The sequence below is a fragment of the Phoca vitulina genome, unplaced genomic scaffold (genome assembly GCF_004348235.1).
Source record: "Phoca vitulina isolate PV1807 unplaced genomic scaffold, GSC_HSeal_1.0 scaffold7, whole genome shotgun sequence".
Lineage (NCBI taxonomy): Eukaryota > Metazoa > Chordata > Mammalia > Carnivora > Phocidae > Phoca > Phoca vitulina.
The window spans coordinates 59,207,617-59,227,754 of NW_022589710.1; the positions used below are offsets into that span (position 1 = coordinate 59,207,617).

Below are 20,138 nucleotides of genomic sequence, written 5' to 3' on the forward strand. Positions count from 1 at the left end.
ATCTCTTACTTAATCTTCCAAAATTTTGTCTAATTTTTGTGTCTAATAATCTTGACCTACAATACCAAATGGAATATTGTGAGTAACAAATGGATCCCCTTGGTCTGAGAAGAAACTGCTCTCTTTTAAAAAAAATGTTTATAAAAAGTTGGGTATAAAAAAGACAAAATTCTATCAACAGAATATTTAATAATTATTATGTAAAGGGCCTGAATTTTCACATATCCAGTTTCCTTAAATTCTTTATTGTGAAATTCTTCATTTTAAAACCAGTTACAGAAAAAGCACAGGCTAGATATCGGCAAGATGCTAAAAAGTAGCAGTAACTGACCACAGGATGGGATTCTGGCATACCTACACCCAAGTTAATCAGACAAATTGAGCGTTGTGTATTTAAGAACCCAAGTTTGTCTTTTTTCTAAGTATGGAATTTTAGCCATGTAGCACATAAAATATGTCTTACATAGAAAGTGGTAGAAAGACACTTATACATTAAAACAATCCATTAAAAACATTAATTTTGCAGAACGTTTTCACAAATAATGTTTTAAAAAAAAAGAACAAACCATGAATCATTTTAGATTCTAGAGTTTTAACTAGTCAACAATCTTAGAGGTAAGAAAAGATATATATGAAAGTCACTGCAATTTTTTTGAATTCATCAATTAACATTAGAAACTCTATGGGAGAAAGTGGTACATTTGTTATCTTAAACTTTAGTGGTATTATAATACAAAGTTGATCATTATTCAGATTTTCTACTTAAAATGGTACAGTTCAAAATTTTAAATGGTACATTCAAATTTTAAAACTGAAGATCAATATGATTTTTAAATATTCACATTATTCACAGCTGATAGAGGTGGCACTCATCAACTGATTGCTTCTATTCTGCTTTAAGTAAATTAATCTATTTAGTGGGTAAGTACTATGGTAACACAACAAAGAAATGTGGTTTGCTTTTTTAGAGACATTCACAATTTGATGGGGGGAGTGGAAACAAATATATAATTACAATGCAATACAAAAAATGTAATTATTAGAAGTAAAGGTAGTTAGGAACACAAAGTAGCAGCAAATATCTGAGCATGGAAACTGGAAAACTATAGGGAAGACTTCAAAGAAGAGAAGAATGTAAAGTCTGAGCTGAGTATTTCAAAGTACAGAGAAACTTTGGGTAAGGGACATGATAAAGGCTGCCTGATTTCAAATCTTCCTGTTCACCCTCCAAAAAAAAAAAAAAAAAACCTACCATAAAACCAACAAAGAGAGGAAATAAAACCACATATGTCCCATGCCTTCAGCAGGCTTAAGGAATACCACAACCTGGGGTGCCTGGGTGGCTCAGTCAGTTAAGCATCTGCCTTCAGCTCAGGTCCTGATGGGTTCTGGAACCAAGCCCCATTGGCTCCCTGATCAGCGGGGAGCCTGCTTCTCCCTCTCCCTCTACCCCGCCCCGCTCCTGTGCTCGCATGCACTCTCTCCCTCTCTCTCTCTCCATCTCAAATAAATAAGTAAAATCTTTAAAAAAAGTGGGGGGGGGGAATACAACAACCTTCAAATGACCTGTAATAGAAAAACAGACCAAATTCCAACCGAGCTCCTACCACCCCCACAGCCAAGTCTGGAGGTTTGGAGACAGGGAGGGACACCTAAGAGATACTGAAAAGAATAGAGAAGCACCAAGGACTTAGACAAAGCAAGAAAAAAATCATGCTCCAAAAGCATCCAAAATAAAAGCCAAAAGACTATACACGTACGCCAGGACTTGTACTTTAAAGCATTAGCTAGGAAAGCAGGGATTGGACAGAAATGGCAGACTTGGAGAAGCACAGCTTCGGAGGGCAAACCAGGTAGAAGGAGATGTACCCTTGGGAATATAGAAGTGAAGAGAAAGAAGAGAATAAGAAAAGAATTAAGGATGCCACAGAAATGAAAGAGAAACAAGACATGCCCCCACCCCACCCCCAACACCACCCATAAAAGAAAGTGCACAGAGGAGGCTGCTACAGAACTCTTCAAGTAGGGAATGAACAGATAGATACACAAAAAAAGCAGGTCACAGACACAGAAAAACTACTATGACAATCAGAAAATGCTAATAAAAACATTTCAGCTGATAAATCCCTCCCCCTCCTTTTGAAAAGCCACAAAGCTGAAGAAAATGGTAGCACAACATTCCAAACTCAATTTAAAATCTTCAAACAAGCATTTGTGATATGAAAAAAAATCCTGAAACAGAAATACAAAAACTAAGAACAGAAATGAGCAAACAAACAACCACCGAAAAAAGAAATGCAACAAGAGTTGAACTTAGAAAAGAAACAGAAAAAGTACACTTCTTCCAAATAGACTGTGAGGGGTGCATCTCCCCACAATAAAACACAGGGAAAGGAAAGAAATTTATTGGCAAAGGAATGAGCATGTTCACATTACAACTTGCAGACTGGTGAACTATGAACAACCCCTGTGGACAGGCAGGTAGGGCCAGATCACAAAGGACTTCGAAGGACAAGCTAAGGTCTATTGATTTCATCTTCAAAGGTGGGGAGGCAGTATAATCAGGAAGAAGAGCACGTGCTTTTGGCTTCAGATGAACTCAATCTCTACCAATTACTAAGGCTGCACCGAGCGATTATTTCTACCACTCTAAGCCTCCTATTTGTAATTTGTGGTTGGTTGGTTGGTTGGTTGGTTGGTTGGATGGATGGATGGATGGATGATGGGTGGATAGGTAAGCAGACAGACAGACACACGCACACACACACACATATACACACACAAATAACAACTGTACTTGTCTGAACCTGGGTTTCTCCCAAAAGCAGAGCGTGACAAAAGGACTTGTATAGAGACAGTTTAATTGGCAGGAGAAGTAAAGGACCACGGAGGGTGAAGCCGGAAAGGAGCATGAGCCAATATGAGGGCACCCTATTGAGATGGTCATTGCTGTGGGCAACTGGAACTCAGTCTTGCCAAACTCTCTGAAAATGATTAGAAAGCTGTTAGAATTGTCTGTGCAAAGACAAGGAGAGCATTTCTCCATTGGCGTCTGCTCCCTCTAGTTAAGGGTTGCCCTAGGAGGAGCATTCACTTGTAGGCACTTCCAGGCTGAACAAGCCTCTGAACCCTCCTACCTCTATCTCCTGCTAGGTGGCCTTGGAGAAGCCCTGGAGCAGAAAGGAAAAGATGGGCAGTAAGCATACTTGAGATAAGCCACTGTCAGGGCACAGTGAGTCAAAGCCTGCATCAAAGAGTTGGAAGATGATGTGAGGTGGTGCTTCAGACCCAATGGATAGACTATAGCTCAAATTCCCTTCCATCTGGGTCACTGAATACATGTGTATCAAATCATCCCATTGTGCACCTTAAACTTATACAACGTTCTATGTCAATTAAATCTCAAATAAAGCTGGAAAAAAATTAATTGGTCACAGAGTCTTTCAAGGAGGAGCTAGCATTGCTCCTAGGTAATGGTGACAGGGAGGAGCTTATCTTGAACTCAAGGAATTCCTGAGGGTGTTTGTTGTTGCTCTGTGCCTGATAAATAATGCTGAAGATGCATTTGGAGCAACCACAGTCCAAGGACAAGGCAAATGAAGGCTCAGATCCCTCCGAGATGAAGATCTTAATCAAGTTAACATCCTGGTTTGTTGTCCATCATTTGTGGTCCCATGATCTAATAGCCATTGCCACAGATGTCTGTGGGTCAGAGCACCCACCGAATGCCACTCCAGCCCATTATGATAATTACATCCACCTTGCTCCTGATTAAGTGCCGCCATCCAGCCTCTGTTATTCCAGAATCCTATCATTTCTATGGACACTAGGGAACCTAGTTCCATGGAAGCATCTCCTATCAAGCCCAGCCTGTTTCCCCTTGCCAGGGCATTCTGTATTACCTTTTTGAGTTAAGTGTTTTCTTTGGACCTGCCTAAGGAACATGATCAGATAGTATGTTCTCTAGCCTCATAAAATAAATCCTTTCTAATATTCTTTCTTCTTAAAGACTTCTGACCTTGATACTCTGCCAAAGCCATTCTTGCATATTTATCTAATTTACTGTAGGTCATATTCATGTCCAAGATTCAAGAAAATATCCCTGCAGTATATTAGGACCAGGTTACTAGGATATTGAATCCTGAGTTATGAATAGTGCTCCCATGTTAATAAAATCTCCCCCATCCAGCCTCATTATTCTACCACTCCTGGCCCTATACCTTCAAGATCCAGTCCCCAACATACTCCTCTGTTCCTATTGGTACATATTAGCTAGGTCCTGGGATTATTTGTCTGAGTATTTCCTCCCAGAACAAGGATATCCCTGATTACATTATGCTAGGATTGCATCTAGTTGTTCTAGAGGCACGAGGTGTAGAGGGCAGAGCAGATTCCAAAGAGGATAAGCATCATTTGGGGAGGCATGAACCTCAGCCAGATCTTTGCATGGTCTCCAAACAAGGGAAGGCTGTTCTAACAAGGCATTAGTTCTGCCTGTCCAGAGGATCAGGGAAATTCAGGGGTCCAAAACTGTCAGGCTCATCCACCCAGATGTTCCCATCACAGATCTCAGGGTCCTATTCTTCCCATATGAGGGTGCTGACTTTGGCCCTAAACACTTGTCGAGGGTACACAGAAGAAGACCTACCATGAACGATATAGAATAAGGAACTTATATAAGCGTTTGACCTCACACAGGTATGGGAGTTAAACCGTCTATGTAATTACTGATGGAAAAGCCCATACAAGGATGCATTATCGACTCAATCTAATCTGGACCTTTTGAGGAATGTATGGAATGCCCCTCAGAATTTTCCACCCTCAGGTCACTACAGAGAAGCATTTATTATCAGCTTCCATCCCCCAACGCGGAAGGCTGCCCCAGTGGGCCATTCACTCTGTACACTTCCGGGACATGCACTTGTGCTTTGCTGAGCCAGCTCCCCCTAGGATCCTAAAGCTTAGAGCAGGAGTCCAAGTCCTGGGTCAGAAAGTGAAAAATGTGCGGCATGTGTACCTGAAATCAGACACGTCAAACTGAAGTGAGTTAGTGAGCTGAAGTCCACACAGAATCGTTGGCCCCAGCAGGACTCCGGAGCGAGGCAGACAGGATAGGGGCCTGTGCACCAACAACTGTCAGAGACAACGCTAACCACAGGCGTGCTGCGAGAAGTCAGTGAGACGCGCAAAATGCCTGGCAGATCTCCTAACACATAAAGCTCAAAAAATGATAATTATTACCATTAGGTTAGACACTGATATAAGACTGTGATAATGGCAACGGGTGAGCAAGAAACAGATAAAGGACGTATTTCAGAGTTATAAACGGACAGAATGCGGAGAGCGAATGGGTAGGCAGGAAGAATGTGAGGTAGAGGAGGAGGTCCAGGATGTTTCTAGCTAGGGTCCTGGCAGGATGGAGAATGACAGTGCCACTAAATATAATATGAAAAGCTGGAGGAAGAAGCATTACTCAACTTGAGAGTGTAAGGGACCTGTGGGCTACCCACATGTTTTATGCTCAGCAGGCAGTTGCAAGTAACTGATCAGAAACTCAATGAAGAGAGCTAAGCTGAAAACAGACTTGGATAGTAGTTCAAGCCATGATGATGTTGGAGTTCCCAGGAAGAGCATGTACATTTACAAGAGGGCTGACAGAGGATTATCAATATTTACGAGACACACAGAGAGATGGAGGCCAGGGAGATGGGGGACGGAGATGGGGCAGCTAGCGAAAGAGAAGAACCAGGAGAAAGGGCACGGTGTCCCTGGGTAAAGGGAAGACAGTACCAACACTTGAGTACCAACTGCTCTGAAAGAGGTTAAGTCAACCAGAGACGTGTCCGCTGGATCAGGAAAATAGGGAGACCTCGGGGACTTTATTTTTTTTTTTTTTTTTTTTTTTTTTTTTTTAAAGATTTTATTTATTTATTTGACAGGGAGAGACAGCCAGAGAGAGAACACAAGCAGGGTAAGTGGGAGAGAGAGAAGCAGGCCTCCCGCCGAGCAGGGAGCCCGATGTGGGGCTCAATCCCAGGACCCCGGGATCATGACCTGAGCCGAAGGCAGACGCTTAACGACTGAGCCACCCAGGCGCCCCGAGACCTCGGGGACTTTAGAGGGAACCATTATGCCAGGCAGACTGAGATGGAAGCCTGATGTTACAGCACATCAAAGACTGAATGGGAGATAAAGAAGTAGAAACAGCTGTATAAACTGCTCTCTCAAAAACGGGTGGAAAAGAGAATGACAGCAAAAACTAGAGGGCCACCAAAGATTTTTTTTTTTAACAAGACGATTCAAATGTGTTCGTGGGAAGGAGAGTTTGAGGATGAGGGAAAGGTGGGGGGAATGGAGTAAGCTCTCTGAGGAAGTGGAAGATTGCAAAAAGAGGTGTGAGAGCACAATCTGACTCAATCCTCTTTATTTAATATGCTTGGATTTATTTTTAATACACCAACTAGGAAATATGTATTTAGCATCTAATTTGCTGAGACCAACCTAATAAAGTTATAAAATAACTTTTCTTATGAAATCTTGTCTTTTCTTACTCAACATTACAAAAACATAAGCTTCTTGGATTAATTTTAGTTTCAGTCAAAAGGTGACAATTGTATGCAGTGAGAAACAAATCTTCCTCTGCTATTTTAGTTCTTTTTTCTTTTTGTCTGGGGGAAATAAATGATTTCTAAAACCATTTATCAGATAAGCTCTAACCTAGGGGGTGTCCAGCACCATATTGACAGCACACACATAGCTTCGAATTCTAGAATCTTTAACCCCCATCTGCAGGGTCCAATGAGCCCAACTGCAGGGAATGTATTTGGGCTGGAAAATACGCTAAATAGCTAGCACATCAGGTTCTTTTTAACTGCCAGGTGGTAAGCTATTCTGAAGCTGTTTAGATTTGTGGTTGGGCCTCAAACCACGTCTCTGGACAGCATTCTGCTGAAGGCAGAACAAAGTTATATTTAATATCTGTGTACTTTAAAACAATGCTGCCCACTTTTCTCTTATTGCCGGGGTCACTTACCTTGAAGACCCACTGTACTTTTGGGGTATAAAACAGCAGTGTTTACTTATCCAACTGATTTTGGAATGACATGATTGGGCCAATGTGAAAACTGAGTCAAGAGGAAAACAAATGCTTGTAAAGCAGTAACAAACAGCCTTTTTTTCCAATACGTGTACCAAATAAATTTAACTTAGAAGAACTGAACTAAATATAAAACACTTCAAAAAGAAGAAAAAGAACATTATGCTTACTAAGAATTTTGGCATGATCCAGAGAACATGTTCAGAGAACTGACCTCTGTGAAAGCACAGAAGCATTTCAATGGCTCTGCCTGAAAACCTCCTTTCTGTAAGCTGTTCTACAACATTCCGTAAACTCTCATCTTATAGCGTGTACATTGTGTTAACTTTCTGCATGTTTTTCTATATCTAAGAATTTTTAAAAGACCAGAATAACAATTTTTTAAAACAATGAAGTGATTTTTCTCTTCTTGAATAAAGAATTGCCTTTGCTTCACAATTCACAGAGGAGAAAAAAAATACACGGGCTCAAAACTCCCGTATCTTCCTGCCACCAAATCTACAAATGCACCTGTATCCTCTCCCTCTTCCCTTTTATTATACTAGAAATAGTGGCCTTCTCTTATCAGAGGCCAATCTCTGCCCTCACTTCATGTCCCCCTTCCTCTCAGGGACCTTGCTGCCGTCACCTATCCACCCCCGCTGGTGTAGTTTCAATCTCTCTCTGTAGTGGATTCAGACTAGTGGTATCTAGCATGTTCTAGCACCACTCATCTTAAAACAACAAAAAATACCCACCTCGAACCCCCCATTTCTCTCTGGCTAAGTCTCTCTCTTTAATCTCCTCCAGAACCAAGTCTCTCAAAGTTGTTTTCACTTGCACCCATTCCTCATCCTGTTCCATTTCTGGCTTATCCCACCAACTCACCACCACAGTTGCTCCAGGTAAGGTGGGAAGCTGACCAGTCAGATCTGACACACGCCCGGAAGTACCATGTCTCCTGGGCTTCCACAAGCCACAGCACTCCTGGTTTCTCTCCTAGCTTTCCTTCTGGGTGTTCCCTCAGTGCCCCTTTGCAGCAACTCCTTTTCTACCCATCCTCTAAGTGTCAGAGTTTCTCGGGGCTCAGTTCTGAGTCCTCTTCCTTTCTGCATTCTACAATCTCTCCTAAGATGATCTCACTCCCACCTGGGCTTTCCATGTCAGCTAAACGCCAGTGATGCTAGGATCATTCCCTGCAGCACAGACATCTTTTCCAAGCTTCAGACCCATACCCCAGTAATGAAGTAACACACGGTGGTTTAGATGGGCCTTGGGCCAGATTGCCTGTGTTTCAAAATTAGTTCTTGTACTTACTTCCTGGGTAACCCTGAACAAGTCATGGAACCTCTCGAAGACTGTTTCCCCATCTATAAAACTGCAATAATAATAATACTCACTTCATAAGGTTGTTGTTGGATTCAATGAGTTGGCGATAGCACCTACTAGGTGGCACAAGGCAAGCTTCCATTATCCCTGATTACTATCACCATATATGTTCAGAGCTCCAGTGGCGCAATCGGTTAGCGCGCGGTACTTATATTATCACCATATATGTTCACCAGAATATAGCAAAGGCATCTCAAACTTGCTTTGATCCACAAAAAACTGGGTCCTATCTTTTCTGCCCACCCCATATGCCTCATCCCTGGTTCACCATCTGTGAGTTCTAAGGCAGCATTCTAAGATGAGCCCCCCATGACCCTTTTCATGATCTCCTCCCCTTGAGTGAAGGAATATGATATCACTCTTGCAATCAAGGGATTTTTATAGATATAACTAAGGTCCCAAATCATTGACGTAATGATAAGAAGATTATCTAGGTAGGCCTGACCTAATGACACAGCCTAGAGAAGAGGATCTAGAAGTCAGAGAGTCCAAGCATGGAAGCGCTTGAATTTCCATTGCCTAAAGATGGAAGGGCCAAAGGAAAAAGAATGCAGATGGCTTCTACAAGCTGACAGAGGCCCCCGGCTGCCAGCCAGCAAGGAAACCAGGACCTCAGGCCAACAACTAGAGGAACTAAAATCAGCCAACTACAAGAATGAGCTTGGAAGTGGATTTTTATCCAGAGCCTCCAGGTAAGAACAGTGTGGCTACCACCTTGATTTCAGCCATGCTGGGAGGACTTTTAACCCACCAAACTGTGAGCTAATAAATGGGTGCTATTACAACCCCTAAATCTGTGGTAATTTGTTATGCAGCAATAGAAAATTAATACACCAGTTGAACAAAAAGCACCTTCAAACATATATTTGTTCCAGCCGGAAAACCCCCATCAATATCACACCAAGTTCTGCTGATTCTATCTCCTAAATACATCTCAAACATATTCACAATTCTTAATCTGTTCCCTACCCCAAATTGTATGTCCCATCTGAACTTCGGCAACAGCTCTTAACTGGTTTCCCTTCTCACAATTCTCCTGCCCGTTCCCCTCACAGCAGTGGGAGCCATTTCTTAGAGTGCAAGACTCGTCTTGGAAAAATCCTTCATGACCTCACATTGCACTCAGGATAATACCTGAACACCTTATCATAACCTTCAAATGCCTCACAAAGTGGCCCTGGCTACCTTTGCAGCCTCATTTCCTGTGACTCACCTGCTTGGATATGATGCAGGAGCCACAGAGGCCTGTCTTCCAGTAACCCCCGTGTGCCAAGCCATTTCCCACACTAGGACCATCTGTGTCACTTCCCCCACTCAGCACCCAGTGATAGCCAGGGCCTCAGCTTAAATGCTACCATTTCACAGAAGCCTTTCCTCACCCCTAACATGATGCCAGGCCACCCAATTAGACTGTCTCACAGAGCCCTGTATTTCTTCACAGAGTTTTTCACAATGGCAAACACATAGTTGGTTGTATGATTATGTATTTAAGGTCTTTCTCTTAGATATAGCTCGGTGAGGGTGGGAGCCATACCTAATTTGTTCCTTGTGAAAACCCAGCATCTGGTACGGTGCCAGACACATAGCAGGAATTCAACAATCTTTAATGGATGAATAAAACTGTGCCTATTTTGCCCAACTTATACATGGTAAAATTAGGTCAAGATTATGAGGTTATTTGTGTGTGGACCATTAGATTTATCTTAATCTAGCCATAATTATGATGCTTCCTTACAAAACAGATGATGTAAATATAAAGGACAAACAGGGCAAGTTCATGGGAAAGTGTCAGGGCAAATCTGCTAGGATTCAGCATTCATGCCCTCTTAAGGAAACAACATATTTAGATATGAGGTGCAACATTATCCTTACTGCATATTTTGAATAGTTTTTCCTTTAGGAAAAACATAATTTCACCCCAGCATTGATGCGGTTAGAGGACAGAGTGCTTCAGTTGACTGAATTTTCTAGCTAACGAAGGGATATTCCACCAATGTAAATAACCACCTGGTACAAAGACAGCCCTGTGTATGCTCTCCACCCTTCTGCCAATAGAATTCGTTTTTAAAAGTATGCCTCTATCTTATTGATTTCTCATTATTTCTCTCATTTTATCATTTAAAAAAAAAATCAAAAGTGCTATTAGTTAATCAAAGACCTCACTTATTTTCTTTTAGGAGAAATATAAAAATAGCAAGAACACCATATGACAAAGATTTTATTTAAGAAGCAAAACACTGAATAGAAAGTCAAATATCTTCCCATATTGTCCATATTGTTTATACTTTGTGTATATAACTGCATTTAATTCCTCCCATGGTCCAGAAAAGGTTCAAGACAAATTATTTGGATTAACTAAAGCATAAGAACGAAGAAAGAAAAAGAAGAAAGATTAGAGACATAAAATGATATTAGAAAGAGGCTAAGATGCATGCCAGACCACAATTTTATGTGATACAGGCTTGAGCTGTGAAGCCTTCTAGCCCCAATTTGATAAAAGAGGGACCCACTTCACAGCATTCCTATGGAAAACAGAACAGCTGGTCAAAAGCAGCTTAGCTACGGTTGGTTGGTACTAAGATCAGAAAGGAATGTCTTCTTGGGGATTCCTTAGAGAGGACACCATTCTACTTCTACTAAGAACACTTGTTACCAGTCTCTACTAAAATAGTTGCTTAAATAACTGAGTGCTCCACATTGTTATCATACTCAGTTACCCAGGCCTGGGGCAAAATGATCTCTTGCCTCATCCAATCTTAAGCACGATTTATTAGTTTCCTATTATTGCTGTAAAAAAAAAAAAATCAACATAAACTTCATGGTTTATTAACAACCCACATTTGTCTTCTTGCAGGCCTGGAGATCAGAATTCTGAAACTGGATCTTACAGAGCTAAAATCAAGGTGATAGCTAAGCTGCGCTCTTTGGGGACACTAGAGAAATATCTAATTGGCAGCTTCCAGAGGCTGCCCGCATTCCTTGGCTCATGGCCCCCTTCCAGCAATGGCATCGATCCAGGCTCTGTTTCCACTGCCACATCCCCTTCTCTCCCTCGGCTGTCATCTCACATCCCCCTCTCTGAGTCTGACCCTCCTGTCTCCCTCTTATAAGGACCCTGTGATTACATGGGGCCCACTTGGATCATCTAGGATAATCTCATCTCAAGAGACTTAACTCAATCACATCTGCAAGGTCTCTTTGCCACGCAAGGAAACATATTCACAGGTTTCAGGTTAGGACACGGACATCTTGAGGGGTGTGGGTATCTTTATTCAGCCTACCACACAAGACTCCATCATTTATCTATTTGCAGCTACCTAAATTGTAAGGATGGTGTCAGAAAACAGAAAACAGCAATGCAAGGCCAAACCTATATGGTAACAGTAAAGCTACCAATAGGGAACTTAAGAAAAAAAGTTTTAATTCAAGAGTTAATCACAGAATCCTTTTAAGTAGCAAGTTCACCTTCTGTATTCCAAATAATGTGATATACAAAAATATTATTTACACAATTTTTTTGTCAGGAACACACTGGTTATAAAAAGCAGCACACCTACACAAAAACTTGAGTGTGAAGTAAAGTAACTGCAATACCAAGTACTGTACTAAAAATTGGGAACTTTACCTCCCTTCTCTCTTGCAGTCACAGGGGAGAATGCCTACTGAATATTTAAAAAAAAAAAAAAAAAAAAAAAGTGAGATAGCCAGCTCATTCAGTACTTCAGGAAGGTGTAAAGTCCAGGCAGCTTACTTGATTTTTGGAGAAACAGCGACAGCTGAACCCAAAGGGACACCGCTAGGGACAAACATAATGAGGGAAAGATTCTATTTTAGACCCTATTCATCTTCCCTGACAAACCAGAGGAATGTAGGAGTGCTCACACCTTTGAGGTGCATAAAGAGATCTGTAAATCATTATGGGAGCTCAAAGGAAATAACTGTGACAACCCCTCCCTCTCACTGCATTCTGGGACTGACTTCTTTCAACAGTGTATTTAATTGCGAAGTTTCAGTCAACACATGATGTTATTATGTTAGATTTTTCCCTAGAGGAGTTTTCACCAAGCATCAGCTTCTTTTTCACAGGAAGAATTCAATCCTGCCCACCAAACCACTTATGTCTCCAGGAAGCTGAGGTTTCAAGATTCTTTCTTGCTATGGAGTAGACATTAATGTTGGGTCTGATAGGACAGGAGACTTGCCACCTGAGAAGGTTTTCTCCCCAGGAGACTGCAAATACAAAATATACTTGAATCCCTCTTGACTTAAGGACTGAGGACTGAGATTTATCCCAGGGATGCAAGATTGGCTTAACACCTCCAAATTAATTAATGTAATACACCACATCAATAAAACAAAAAACAAACACCACATGATCATCTGCATCGATGCAAAATAAGCATCTGACAAAACCCAATGCCTTTTCATGATAAAAACACCCAAATAGACCAGGAAAAAAAGAGAAATTCCTCAACTTGATACAGGGCATCTATGAAAAACCCACAGCTAACCTCATATTTAATGGTAAAAGACTAAATCCTCCCCCCTAAGATCAGGAACAAGGCAAGGATGTGTGCTCTCACCAGTTCTACTGAACACTGTACTAAAGGTTCCAGCCAGGGCAATCAAGCAAAAAAATTAAATAGAAGACATGCACATTGAAAAGGAAGAAAATCTTATTCTATTTGCAGATCTTATAAGTAGAAAACTTAAAAGTTTCTTTTAAGTAGAAAATTCTAAGACATCCACTAAAAACTATTGGAACTAATAAACTAATTCAGTAAGGTTGCAGGATACAAGATAACATACAGAAATAAATTATATCTCTATGTATTTACAATGAACAATCCAGAAATTAAAGTAAAAAAAAATCCTTTTACAATAAAATATTTAGGAATAAAGTTGACAAAAGAAATACAAACTTATACTTTGAACACTACAAAATGTTGGGCGCCCGAGTGGCTCAGTCTCTTAAGCAATCTGCCTTTGGCTCAGGTCATGATCCCAGGTCCTGGATAGTCTGCTTCTCCCTCTGTGCCTCCCCCTGCTTATGTACATTCTCTCTCTCAAATAAATAAATAAAATCTTAAAAAAAAAGAAAAGAAAAGAAAACTACAAAATGTTGTTAAAAGAAATGATCTAAGTAAATGAAAAAACATTTCATGTTCCTGGATCAGAAGACTTAATATGCTAAAATGGCAATACTCCCAAAACTGACCTACAGGTTCAATGTGATCCCTACCAGAATGCCAGTTGGCTTCTTTGCAGAAACTGAGAAGCTAATCCTAAAATTCCTATGGTAATTCAAGAGACCCAGAATAGCCAAAACCATTTGGGAAAAAGAAAAATAAGATTGGAGGACTCACGCTTCCAAACTTCAAAACTTACTAAAAGGTTACAGTAGTCAACACAATGTGGTGCTGGCATAAGGCTAGACAGTCTAGAAATAAATCCATATATCTACGGTCATTTGATTTTTGACAAGGGTGCCAAGACAATAAAATGGGGAAAGAATAGTCTTTCAACAAATGGATCAAAAACCTAAATGTAACAGCTCAGACCATAAAACTCTTAGAAGAAAACAGGCATAAACCTTCTTAACGTTGGGTTAGTCAATGATTTCTTAGATACAACACCAAAAGCACAAGAAACGAAAGAAAACAGATAAACTGGACTTCATCAAAATTAAAGACTTTTGTGCCTGTAAGGATACCATCAAAAAAACAAAAACAAAAACAAAAAAGCAAAAAAACTCACTTTATGGGAGAAAATATTTGCAAGTCACATATCTGGTAAGAGACTTATATGTAGAATACATAAAGATTCACATTTCAATAATAAAAAGACAAATTAACCAATTAAAAATGGGCAAAGGATCTGAACAGACATTTCTCCAAACATACACAAATGGCTAATAAGCACACAAAAAAAACGCTTAACGTCATTAGGGGAACACAAACCAAAACCACAGTGAGATACCATCTCATACTCACTAGGATGGCTACAAGCAAAAAGATAATAACGAATGTTAACAAGGATGTAGAGAAACTGGAGCTCTTGTACATTGCGACTGGGGGTACAGCCACTTTGGAAAAGTTACAAAGTTAAACACAGACTTACCATGTGATCCAGTAATTTTACTCTTGGAATGTACCCAAGAGAAACAAAAACATAGATCCACACAAGAAACTTGTACAAATGTACATAGCAGCATTATTCACAATAGCCAAAAGGTGAAAACAACCCAAATGTCAGTCAACTAATGAAGAGATAAACAAAATATGGCATATCCATACAATGGAATAGTATCTGTCAATTTAAAAAAAATGAAGTGAAGATACATGCTGTAACATGGATGAATCTTGAAAACACTATGTTCAGGCTACATATGTAAAATTCTATTATATGAAATGTCCCTAGGCAAATGTACAGAGACAGAAAGTAGAACTAGCAGTTGCCTAATGCTGGGGATGAGTGGTGAAAATGTGGAGTGGCTGATATAAATGGGCAAGACGTTTCTTTTTAGGGTGATGGAAACACTCTAAAATTAGATTGTGGTGATGGTTGTATAACTCTATAAATACACTAAAAATTCACTAAATTGTACAATTAAAACAAGTGGATTTTATGTAAATTATATCTCAAAAACTCTGCTTAATAAACATTGCTGCATGGTGCCTGGGTGGCTCAGTTAAGTGACCGCCTTCAACTCAGGTCATGATCCTGGAGAAGCGGGGAGTCTGCTTCTCCCTCTGACCCTCTCCCTTCTCATGCTCTCTCTCTCTCTCTCTCCCCCAAATAAACAAACAAAATCTTTTTTAAAAATTAAAATAAAAAAACAAACATTGCTGCATCTACCTTGCTCTTTCTCTCCAATCACTTGTTCTGGGGGAGCCAGCTGTCATGTCATGAGGACATTCAAGCAGCTGTATAGAGAGGTCCCCATGGAAGGAAATGAAGCATCGTGCCAACAACACGAGAGTGAGCTGTCCTAGAAGGGGAATCTCTAGCCCCAGACAAGTAAATCTTCAGGCGACTGCAGTCTCATGAGAGATCCTGAGTCAGAACCATCAAGCTAAGCATCTCCTGAATTCCTGACCCACAGAAATCATGTTGCTTTAAGCCACTAAGTTTTGGGGTGATTTGTTACACAGCAATATATAATTAATACCCCTTCCTTGACCCTCTCTTCAGTGTTAGGCTCTCTCTCCTGATGAAGGACATCTAAGGAAATGTCTTCCCAGCAACCCTTCCTCTCCTAAGAGTTTGGTTTCACCCCCATCCGCATGTTCACTGTAGTAGCTGTCATGTTAGTAAATCATGATCCCATTCCCTGGCCTTAACTGATGATCTGAAAGTAGGCATCTGACCAAAGCCAGATAGAAATTTCTATACCTGAAGCTGTGGAAAAGGCAGTATCTCTCCAACACCTAAAGCTGTACGATGTAAAACTTGGGGTCTGTCAGCAGCCATGTTCTTTCCCATGTGGGAAAAAGTAGATGGCAGTGGAGAAGGATGAAGCCCATCACATGGAAATAAGAAAAGATTCAAGATGGAGGGAGTACAGAACATATGTCTCTGGTTCCAAGGATTCCTGATGCAACCCTGCCCTTCCAGTGGAAGAATGTATCTGTCTTGTGACCCCACCATCTACAACAGCACTCAGTACTTAAGAGGTAATGAAATATTTATGAAATAAATGAATGGGTAAGATAATCCAATATCCTTCCTATAATACCCCCCTCTTTCTCTCTCTCTTTGCTGTTGTTCAACAGAGAGATTTGATTATTTGAAAACTAAAAGTCCTAACCTCTTTTTTGCTACCTTTATACTGTATATCTCTCTATTATTATACTTACGGCAATATATCCTAATTACTGGCTCACATGGCCTCCTGCCCTACTATCACAGGGCAAGGTATTTGCTTAGTCATTTTTGGTATCATCAGCACCATTTAGTCTAGAAAACAGAAAGTGTCAAGAAATATATGTTTAACTGATGTAATCAATCCTTTACTCTTCATTCTTCAGTTTTTATAATTAATGTCCCCAATTTATCAACCACCTAACATTTACAAGATACTGGGAAACATGATAAACCACTGCTTGTTGCTTGGTCATGCATTTTCATCAATTCAATGAATTCATTCAACAAATATCTGAGTACCTACCATACGCCAGGGGGCTGAAAATGGATAAAGGACATGGCGTCTGCCCTCAAGAACCCTACAGTCTAGCACAGACAAGTACACTGATTATTACAGTGTGTTAGAGGTTACTGAAAATATACACACAGGCTGCTAAGCAGTAGCAGGGATCATGGGGAGTTCTACTTCAGAAGGCAAGACATACACAGAAAAAGATGACAGCCAGCAATGTGACATAGGCTAAGCACCAAATGAGTGATTTGTTTTCTAAGTTACATGGGGCTAGTCTGCACACTTTAAGAAAAGGTACCGCCATGGAGTGATTTTCAGACTTTACATGCAACCAACATCTCCTGAGCGCCTCACGTGTGCCGAGCAAACTGCTTCGCACTCTTTGAACAGGCTCGCGTTCAACTCTCACATTTTGTAGTCGACAGGTATGAGTCTGAAAGAGTGAAGTGACTTGCCCAAGTCTACACAGCAAGTAAGTGGCAGAGCTAGGATTTAGAATTAAGTCTTCCAATTCCATGTCCGAGTATACCATGCCATGCAATCTACACAACTGGAACACTTTCCATGTGGCTTTCATTGGCTTTTCATTCATCCTAGAGCACACGATACAGTGTTGGGCACATATGGGCAATCACCAACTGCTGACTTGATATGGCTATAATGTTTGTCCACATTTTGAGAAGCAAAGGACCACATCGGATCAAATTACTTTGGTGCCCTATTAAAACATTACGTGCTGACAAGAGTGCAGTTGGCTGAAGATGAGCAAATCTTTCAAGCTATATTTTAACAGTACTTTTGACCACTATATCCAGTCCGTTGTTCCAATGTTCAGTAATAAATCAAAATGACTGTTCATTTCCTTTGACAGTTAACAGTACTAATGAATTCAGTATAATCTCACCATCTATCAGAAAAATTTCTAAAACGCAAACTTGAAGGTGATGATTCACATGGTTAGCTGGGAAGGAGAAGTAAAGCAGTACTCATTGCTTTCTACAAAACTAGCATTGTTTGCAAAACCCAGAAACTGAGCAATTGGTTGACTACTAATAACAAGTAGGTTGCTCTCTGGTCATTTAGCAAAAAGCTGCTTGTTGCACCATGGTCAGTGGCTGAGGAGCATAGGACTTCAAGTAGCTTTTGTGATACAGCATAATTCTACCTATATAAATCAGTGAATTGTTACATAAGATTTTTAAAAAAGACAAAATCTCCACATCAGAGACCACCTGACATTGAGCCTGGCACAAATCAGATACTAATACTGAATAAAGGTTTACTGAAAAAAAAATTGATTTAATGGCCTTTTGAAAACATAAGTTGTCTACTAAATGAAGAGAGAAAAATCAAACCAACCAAACCCACACAGATTACGTTAGGAACTCAAAAAAAAGATTATGGGGTAACTAGTTCAAGATATGTAAGAAATTCACAACGACCAAAAAAAAAAAAAAAAAAATGTTGAAATGAGTAAACATGCATTTGACAACCCTCTTAAATTAAATCACCACATTGGCACCCTCTGGAATGCTAACCAGCCATCTCATTAGAAATAAAAACGAAAAGAACAGGTGACAGATCTAACTTTACAATCTGTTGAAAATGGTAACAAGGTGTACTTGGCATACACCTGAAATCTGCTACATAAGCTCTGTGTCTACATAATAAAAGACTATCTCTATATGCCAAACAAGCTGAATCATAAACCTTAATAAATGCTCACACGAACATTGAATAGTAATAACGAATTCTTTAAATGTATTAAAATGTATTGTCCAGAAATGAAAAAATATCTCTCATACCAGACTGGGCTCCACAAATCTAAACCCAAACTGTACTGATTAGTCCAAATAAACATTTTCCAAAATGAACAACTCGGACCCACACAACGAATAAAGTAATCTAACAAGTATAAAGCTTGGAGCAACTCTAGTGATCTGAAACGTTAGAACATTAGAACGTGAGCGCTTAAGCGGACTGGTTTAGTCGCTTTTACTTAGAGCTTTACATTTACAGAACCTTCTTCTCAAGAGACCTCTGAAAGAATTCAAGGCCAAGTATAGCATTTCATGATAATTGCAAATAAAAGCGCTCAGACCCTGAGCCCGCGATCCCTCTCTGCCTCACTACAGTCCGGACTCATGAAAAGCCCTGGGGACAGCCACCCCTTGAGCTCGTACAGGACCCCGGCACCTCAGGGGATGGTTCCACAAACCCCCACCAGGACCACCTCTAGGGAAGCAGAGGAGTGGAGGAGAAGCGAGTCAGGCTCCAAAACAAAGCGTCGTTCACCTCACTCGGAGGAAGGCGCACCTTTCGCCCCGGACAGAATGCAGTGACAGATCAGTCACCTGTGCGGGAAGGGGGAGCGAAGACATCCTCAGAGACTAGTGCCAACAGGCAGCTGTCCGCCGCTTCGCGGGCCCCAACGCCCCGCGCCCGCAGCGCATTCCCGGGCTGGGGAAAACTTTCGGTCCGCGCCCCCCCGGGTGCGCCCCCACCGCCTGGGACCCCCCGGCTTCAGCCCCGCCCGCGAGGCCCCGCCCCGGGCCCGCCCCCCGCGCCCACTGCCCGGCCCCGCGCCCCCGGCCCACGCGGGCACCCGCATGCCCTCGGGGCGCGCCCCCGCGCCGGGCCCGGCCGCCAGAGGGCGGGGTCGCTCACCCGTCCGCAGCTCGTGCTTGACAGTGAGGAGCTGCTCTCCCCCGGCGCCGCCGTCCCCGCTGGTCCCCGCGGCGCCGCCGCCGCTGCCGCCCTCCTCCATCTTCTCCCTTTTCCGATCCCGCGGGGTCCTACGCGGGGATCCGGGAGACAGCGGACGCCCGGCCCCTCAGAGGTCCCGCTGCAGCCCCAGGAGCCGGGGTGCGGCAGCTCCAGAACTCGGACGCAGCGACGAGTCTCTTTCCCGCTCTGGCCGCACGGCTCGCTCCTCCGCCTCCTCCCCCTTCGGCGGGCACCGCTAGTACCGCGCAACCAAACCGCCCCCTGCTCCGCCGCCTCCTCCTTCGGGCCGCTCCGCCCACAGTCAGCAAGGTAGAGGAGCCATTCTAGCCGCTATCGCTTATTGGGCACAGGGCGCGCGCATCTGTCAACGCCGGCTCTCATTGGGCAGTCCTCTCTGACGCTTCAGGAGCCGCCCCGCCCCGCTCCTCGAATTGTTGTTGCTTGGCGGGGAGGCAGGAGAGGGAGAAACGCTACCACTCCGATTGGTGAGAACTGAGATTCTGCCCCGCCCATTTCCGCTGGTGCGCACGCGCATTCAGGACCTTCCCTTCCCTGACCTCCCCAGAACGGTCACACCCCTTATTCCCCAGCTTCGATCTGTTAGTAAACAGTGTCTAGTAGTCAGGAGGACTCGGAGTCAGTGATTGGCTATTGCTGAAAGAGGCGGGGATGGCTGATTGGAATGTTTGGTCCGCCAATCACCGTGGACAGAGGAGGGGCCTGAAGGGAAGCGCTTCTCACACACGTGTTTGCGGACATCTGAGGGTCCCAGCGGGCGATCCGCAGAGG

The 20,138-nt window shown here is 42.1% G+C and overlaps 1 protein-coding gene across 4 annotated transcripts in view; it reads right to left on the reverse strand.

Annotated features, from left to right (window-relative positions):
* The window catches only part of RPS6KA5 (ribosomal protein S6 kinase A5), a 179,651-nt gene extending 160,025 nt beyond the window's left edge, over positions 1-19,626 (reverse strand). Inside the window, exon 1 of one of the 4 annotated variants that reach the window (XM_032405786.1) lies at positions 19,290-19,626. In XM_032405786.1, the coding sequence (XP_032261677.1) occupies positions 19,290-19,389 (100 nt within the window). In that variant the 5' untranslated portion in view covers positions 19,390-19,626. The other 3 variants (XM_032405790.1, XM_032405788.1, XM_032405787.1) reach the window with 3 other exon arrangements.
* Positions 19,627-20,138: the final 512 nt, after the last annotated feature.